The 7585-nt window shown below is 43.8% G+C and overlaps 1 protein-coding gene across 1 annotated transcript; it reads right to left on the minus strand.

Annotated features, from left to right (window-relative positions):
• Positions 1 to 1206: 1206 nt before the first annotated feature.
• Positions 1207 to 3304, minus strand: LOC133965629 (oocyte zinc finger protein XlCOF22-like). Its single transcript, XM_062400283.1, has one exon. It carries the CDS (start codon positions 3086 to 3088, stop codon positions 1472 to 1474), a length of 1617 nt encoding a protein of 538 aa, XP_062256267.1. The 5' UTR covers positions 3089 to 3304; the 3' UTR covers positions 1207 to 1471.
• Between the last annotated feature and the right edge of the window lie 4281 nt (positions 3305 to 7585).

Genomic DNA, 7585 nt, shown 5'->3' on the forward strand with positions numbered 1-7585 from the left:
AGACTCTGTGCTGGTTGTACTGGTGGAGTCATCAGGACTCCTCATGTTATCGATCTAACGAGCTCCACTTCCCCCCCCCCGAAACCAATGCACCTCAAATCCACTGTTTTCACTTTACATCTGTCACTGCTACTGAAGCTCCAAGGTTCAATCAGTCAAAACATCCTTCTTTTTATACAGACAAATTATCATGATAGAAAATACAATAATATATATATTTTTAAAGGATTTAAAAACAAACTTATTCACAATATTTATCCGTAGTGTAGATAAGTAGCTGTTTCTTTTATTCAACATCTGTATCATTACAAGCTATGCAAAAGGCTATTGTCTTAAAATGTCTTAATTTATTCAAACCTACAGATTAAAAAATATGGTTTCAATTTGAAATATTTTCTAACTCCTGCATATCATTAGAAGGAATTGTGTTCTGTTCATGATGAATATTAAATTTACATAATGGAACTCTCCATTCATCCTTAAGCTTCGTTTCTGTGAGAGGTTGCACTGCAGATGATTTCAGGGAGAAGCAGTAGATGAATACCGCCACTGGAGGGCAGTATAGATAGTTTGTCTTCATATAAAGGAAGATCTTCCCTGTGTTAGACAGACTGTTTAATTTATATAGTATAAAACATAATCTATCGTCACTTTCTACTGTTTTTCTTCTGTTATGGTTCAACAAACAAGTGCAGATGATGCCCTTTCAATAACAGGACTCCAAGCAATGACTTCCTCAGGCGCTTCAGGCTGCATGTTTATTCTAATCAAACTTTTTCAACTCTAGGACATTGTGAGAATGCTGCTTGTTTTTCAGGTTCTTAGAATTTTAGCATTAGTTTGTTTAATTTGCCCATTTCCCTTAATTCATAAGATCTGTATTTAACTTAAAGTTAAGACAGCTGCTGTGTGACTTCCACGAAGCCTTTACTTTGAAACCTCGATTGGGAAATCTTACTTGAATAGAAAACTATAATCTAGAATATCCCTCAGTAGAGCGGATACCTCCTTACATTAAATCACGCTGCATCAGATTTCACACACTTCTGAATATCATTTCTCATCAAGGTCTCTGGATTTTTTATTAAGAAATTCCCCAATCTGCATCCTCCCACCTGGTTGTGAGGTAATCCTTAGTTTTTGCATAATCCTGCTGACAAATGCAAACTCAATAGTTGTGATGGACATAAGAAAATGTAACAAAAATCATGATTCAAGAAACTTTAATAAAGTACAAAAGCACTGACGCATTAGTACACAAATAGTAAAAGCATTATACATACATGGTAGGGAATGTTACATTGAGAAAACACAGATTTTCTGAATCCTGATTCACTCTTTTCCTTTAACAGGGCCACACATAATTCCAAACGTTGCATGTCTCTCTTGCGAATAAAAATCCAGAAGTATTTTCAAGTACGTGATGTTAGAATGTGTGTTATTTTTTATAAGTCTATTTATCTTTGTAACCTCACACTGGTTTCTGACCAGGGTGCACGTTACGGATGTGAGCTTCCGATTCGCTCCCGATTCTGAAGTCTTCCCCGCATGTACTGCAGGTGTGTAGCTTTGTGTCAGTTTGGATATTTTTATGCTGTTGTAAGTTTGACAACAGACCAGAGCTCTTCCCACTGACGTCACAAACCAGTGGCTTCTCATCCGAATGTGTTCTCATGTGCCTTCTGTATGAATTGGAAAATCGGAAATCTTTCCCACATGGTTTACAAGAGAAGGGTTTCTCTCCCGTGTGGATTCTCATATGCAATTTTAGCTGCGCTATGCTACTTAACGTTTTTCCACAAACTGCACAAGAGTCCGTCTTCTTGGCCGAGTGGGTTTTCATGTGATACTGCAAACCACCCTTGGATGTGAAAGTCTTCCCACACGGTTTGCAGGAATACGGTCTTTCATTCCCGTGCGATTTAACGTGCACCCGCCAGCTTCCTCTAAATCGGAAACTTTTCCCACATATCTTGCAACAGAAGGGTTTCTCTCCCGTGTGCGTTCGCATGTGGATCTTCAAGCTGCTGCCCCACGCGAAACTTCGCTCACACGTTTTGCAGGAGAAAGGTTTCTCGCCCGTGTGCGCTCTCATGTGGAACGCCGCGCTTTGCTTGTGTTTGAAAAGTTTCCCACATGTTTTGCAGGAGAACGGCTGGTCGTCCGTGTGGACTTTGGCGTGTTTTATCAATCGTGACTTCCATTGAAAGACTTTGCCACACGTGTCGCACTCAAAATCATCGCTGCAGCTAATCGAGGAAACCTTTGACACGGTGAGGTTCTGGTTTTGCCTTTTGCTTTTTGCCCGCCTCTTGGGGACGTGACGAATCTTGTCTGAAGTTGATCTTGAGTTTTCATGCGTGTTTTGATTGAGATCTTGGCTCTGGGCTGCAGGAGAGTCGAGAGGGGGGAGCTGGTCCTCGTTTGGTTCTGGTTCCCTGTGGGGTCTCTCCTCGGACGTAGGATTCAACAAGACCTTATCCGGATCAGGCCCCTTGTTCGAAACAAGCTGCAAGTTCTCCTCATCCTCCTCATCCTCCTCCAGCTTCAGAACAAGCTGCTCTCCTTCCTCAATGGAGCAGATCTCCTCCTGGTCCTCTATCACCTCCGGAGGCTCTGGGTCCTCCTGGTCGAGACTCTGGCTCCTCTCCTTCTGGTCCAGACTCTGGTTCCTCTCCTCCTGGTCCAGACTCTGGCTCCTCTCCTCCTGGTCAAGACTCTGGCTCCTCTCCTTCTGGTCTAGACTCTGGTTCCTCTCCTCCTGGTCCAGACTCTGGCTCCTCTCCTCCTGGTCCAGACTCTGGCTCCTCTCCTCCTGGTCCAGACTCTGGCTCCTCTCCTTCTGGTCCAGACTCTGGCTCCTCTCCTCCTGGTCCAGACTCTGGCTCCTCTCCTGTTCTAGACCTGTTCTGTGCAGCTTGATTTCCGGTTGCCAGATGACTTCCAACAGTCTTCGCTGACGGTCGATCTCGCCCTCGTACTTTGCGATGGTCGTCTCGCAAGCTCCGAGTATCTCCGCGGCAGCAGCGTTCAGTCTCTCGCTGATAAACCGCCTCAGACCCTGGACTGTCGCTGTGGACGCGTCCATTATGGAGACACCAGCTAGCAAGCTCACTAGCTAACTCCACAGACAGATAGTTACCAGCACTACGTTAAAGTAAATGGCGTAGTTAGCTGCTACCGAGTGTAACACAAACAGTCGTGAAGGTAACGAGACCATGATCGCTTTTAAAAACAAGGATCTAAAGGAGTTTAGCCAAGTAGCATCTTCTTCTGTTAGCAGTTAGCATGGCAGTGGGGCTACAGTTTTCCTTCTGCCTTAACAATGGAGGATTCTCTGCGCATTACCGCCACCTTCTGGTTTGGAGGGTGGATGAGTTCAGCACTTAAACATTAAATTCTCCCTAAAGCTCTTGAACTATATTTATTATAAATATTATAATAACAATACTGATAGTACTGTCTTTATTAATTACAACACTTTATTTATTAAGCTCCTTTCAAACAGTGACAAGGTTCTTAACAAGTTAAACATTTACTTCTTTATTATTTATTAGTTACTAATTTAAATCCAGTACAAACAGCACAAGATCTCTAGACATCCCTCATGTATATATCGGGAGAACTGATTTACAAACTTCCCTCAAGCTACAGTCTTATGTTCCCCTTGGAGATTTTAAATATTTACTATGTGTTGTCTTTTCAGGAAACTTGTGTTGTTATTGTGTTGTTGCGTTGTTGCTCATGTGTAATTGTTTGTGGCTGATTGTGAATGTTTCTTGTTCTCGGGCCTCTCTTAGAAAAGAGGACTTAATGTGACTGACTCATCAAAGATTAAATAAAAAGGCACACAATAGGAAGCTGTTAAAAACCAATCATTAGGAAACAATTGAATTAAATTCAAAATAATTCATCTTCAATTTGAAGATCACACAAAAAGCAGGATTAAAAGAAAACAATCAGAAAATAGTCTCAGGAGAGGGGACACCTGGCTTCTTAAGAAGAGTTTTAAAAGAGGATAAGGAGTTTCTCAGGGAGTTTGTGATCACCTCTGGTCCTCAGCCTCAACCTGTGGAGTCGGGTCTGTGCTGAAGACATGTTTGTTGTCCAAAGATGTGAAATCTACCTCAGAGGAATTTCCAGAACGGGTCTTTAAAGTCAGCAATAAAATCTACAATCAATTCTAGAAGTTACAGGAACCCAATGTAGAGAAGCTTAACTCAGTGTGCGAGTAAAGATCCGGATCCTGAGCCAATTCTCATCCTTCCATCAGAAGCTGTGGAAAAACGGATCAGTGGTTTCTGTGCAATCTTACTTACAAACAAACAAACACACAAACAAACAAACAGGGGTTAAAACTATAACCTCACTGGCGGTAAAACCATTGAAGAAGATGTATATTTTTCACTGCTGATAAAGATAATACTGGCAAATAATGCAGCAGAGGTCACGACAACTACTCTTTGGCACGAACAAGAAACAACATGAATAATAAAGAGTGAAAAAACTGTTACAACATGTATGTTTGTGACCTTTTGCAAGTTTTTTTTTGTGTGTTCCTGGGGGCATGTGTGTGTGTGTGTGGATGTGTGCAGAGTTTGAGGTGTGTGTGTGTGTGTGTGTGTGTTGGGGTTGGGGGGGCTTTGCTCTTTTTAGTGGAGGTGGCTGAAACAGCCCTCCTCCGGTTGAGGGGGAGTTCTCTCCCTCTCGAGGGCGGCAGCCTCTCGTCGAGTTGTTCTGTGAAGTGACCCGCACGCTGAAGCAAAGTGGTGGAGGTGTCTTCACCGTGAGGATGGTCAGGGCGTTGGTGTGGTTACATGCTCAGAGGTGGTGGTGATGGAGGAGGAGGGGGATGGAGAAGTTGACTGCGTGTGTGTGTGTGTGTGTTTGTGTGTTGAGGGGGGGGTTGTTTGGACTGTAGAGTGTAGATTTTGCAGCTGTGCGTGTGCTTGTCCATGTCTGAGTGAATAAAGGGAGAAAGGGGCAGGCAGGCAGGGAGGGAGGGGAGGGGGGGGGGGATTCAGGTTCAGAAGTGTTGAAGCATAAAATCCTTCCCTCTCTTTCTCTTTCTCCCTCTCTCCCTATCTCCCCCCCTCTGTTGCCGGGCCAGACGCAAAGCAACAACAATTTGTGCGATTTCACAGCTCACCGGATCCCTAAAACTCTGACAGCCTCGCACTGAGGTGGGGGGTAATGAGGGGAAGGGAGGGAGCGATGGAAGGAATGAGGAAGAAGGCAGGAATGGAGGGGACGGCGCGGCATGGGGCCGCTGAATGCAGGAGTGACAGCAGGAAATGGAAGATGGACAGATTGGACGATGAGCAGCTGACGGCTGACGGGATGGAGATGGTGTTTGAAACAGGTGTCATCTACATCTGGTCATTCTTCTTCCTGTGTGTGCTTCTTTTCAAACCTGAGTTAAAATGTTGAAAGATTTGAGTTCTCTTTCATTTTTCTGGGGTAATCAGTCTTGATATAAACATACTAGTGCAGTTATTATGATGAACATTAATTGTTTTTTGTCTCATCCTTGTCCTGCTGTTGTTACAGGACCCAAATGCTAGAATAACATGGAAACAGGCAAATTAGACAGATTTTACACATCATCATGCAATTACTACAAAACAAAACAGCTTTTTCACATCTTTCTTTTTATATTGATTAAGTTAAATGGGGAAAGAAGTAAAAATCAAACAGGCGGAGACATTTGTTTTCATGTTTCCAAGTTCTAATCCCAGGTTCAGCCCAGTATCCCTAGAAATTAGATTTATATTAAGAGATTCTGCACCATTGAATTGCAGTGGCCTCGGACTGTAGCACCACAAACATTATTAGTGAACCCTTTATATACCAATGCAGACAATTCACCCATCCATAACAATCTCTTTTCTTCTGTATTTGTATTTGTTGCAGGATTTTGCAAAAACTACTCCCCCCTGATTTCCACAAAACTTAACGGAAGGATCCAGGATTTTGTTTTAAACTTTCTTTCACATTGTGAGAGAGGGTCGTTTTTCATTTAACCTTTAATTCATTGATCTTGATTGAAAACATAAGAAATGGTCAGGAGACTGATATTTATGAGCGTGTGGAATTAGGAGCAGATTCAAATAAAAGTCTTGGAGGAGTTATGTGCTTGCCGTGCACTTTCTGAGTTTTAGGCCACCAAAGAAGATACTAATACAGAAAAGAATGATTTAAACACCTAATCTCTCATTGGATTATTCTGACTGAATCTTTGAGGGTCTTTACTGGTTGAAAATAATCTTGGATTTTGGCTGTTATCATGATTTAATCCATCCATTGTCCATCAGGCCCCTCTTAGCCCTAAATGAAGCCCCAATTGGGTGGCCATTATTTTGATCGAGACATGACTTACAGCCCTAAAAAGGGGTCGTGACCTTTGAGGACCACCGCCGACCTCACGGACCCTCTTAGCGATCTCCATATAAAGGGTGTATTTCCTATTTCGGCTGAGATTTGTCATTCAAAACTTCACCGCTCATTGTCTTTGCCGGAGTCTCTTGACCTCGGCTCCTGGTTGAGAACACACTGCAACCAAGGGGCAGTAGAGTGTGGGGAAGGACAGACTTATTTCAATGCTCATTCAGAAAAACCCGACCGTGCCCACAGCCCGAAGGACAGCGGGCACAGGAAAGGACCCGACTCTGGAGCAGGAGGCAGCGTGACAAAGAGAAAGAAAGACGTACTGCAGGCGAGATGAGATACCAGAGATACCAATTCAAAGAACTGGTGAGTGCTCTCGTGATAAGAGATATCACCTGAGTGCTTTGTTTTGGTTGTGGGGTCAAGAGAGAGTTCGAGGAGATGGTGGGGGGGGGCTTGAGTGTGCGTAAGTGTTGGTGAGTGGTGTGTGTGTGTGTGTGGGGGGGGGGGGGGGATCAGGACATCTGCGCAGGCTTTGAAGAGGTCAGCCATGGGACAGGAACCATTCTTAATCCTCGCAGCTTGGACTGCAAGAGAGGATTTGGACCTCGGCTCGCCCTCTCCCCCCCCCCCCCCCCCTCCCCCCAACCTACAACAGTAGCTAATTGAGCGGCAGAGCTCTGATCGCAGCACTTCCATGTAAACCCCTGCATGCTTTCACAGGGCTTTGGAGTCTGACCAGGAAATCCCCTTTACTGTCTACCTGCTTTTATCAACTATACCTGGCACGGGATTATCCACGTCCGCCAACATATGTGCGCGTGTGTTTGGCTTTTGTTAGAGACTTTAAATCAGACGTTTTGTAGATTCAGGAAAGGGGATAGTTCAACGAAAAATAAAAAATGAAAAGCCACTCATTATCTACTCATCACTACGCCGATGCCGGTGGGTGAAGAGTTTGAATCCACAAAACCCTTTTGGAGTTTCAGGGGTAAACAGCGTTGCAGACAAATTAATTGAAGTCATTTACACCATGTTTAAATCCTAAATTTCTGTTATCAGAAGCAGCGATGCTAACACATGACCCACGCGTGCCGTAGGATGACCCGATTATGGCAATAGATGAAAAATCGGAGGAACAGCCCTCAGCTGCTGTTGGTATATTTCATTCAAACACAACAAATATATGCATCACAAT

Source organism: Platichthys flesus, chromosome 11 (assembly GCF_949316205.1).
Source record: "Platichthys flesus chromosome 11, fPlaFle2.1, whole genome shotgun sequence".
Taxonomy (NCBI): Eukaryota; Metazoa; Chordata; class Actinopteri; order Pleuronectiformes; family Pleuronectidae; genus Platichthys; species Platichthys flesus.

What these genes read in the sequence shown, in the direction of transcription:
- LOC133965629 (XM_062400283.1), bottom strand. Translation starts at nt 3,088, where the DNA reads ATGGACGCGTCCACAGCGACAGTCCAGGGTCTGAGGCGGTTTATCAGC.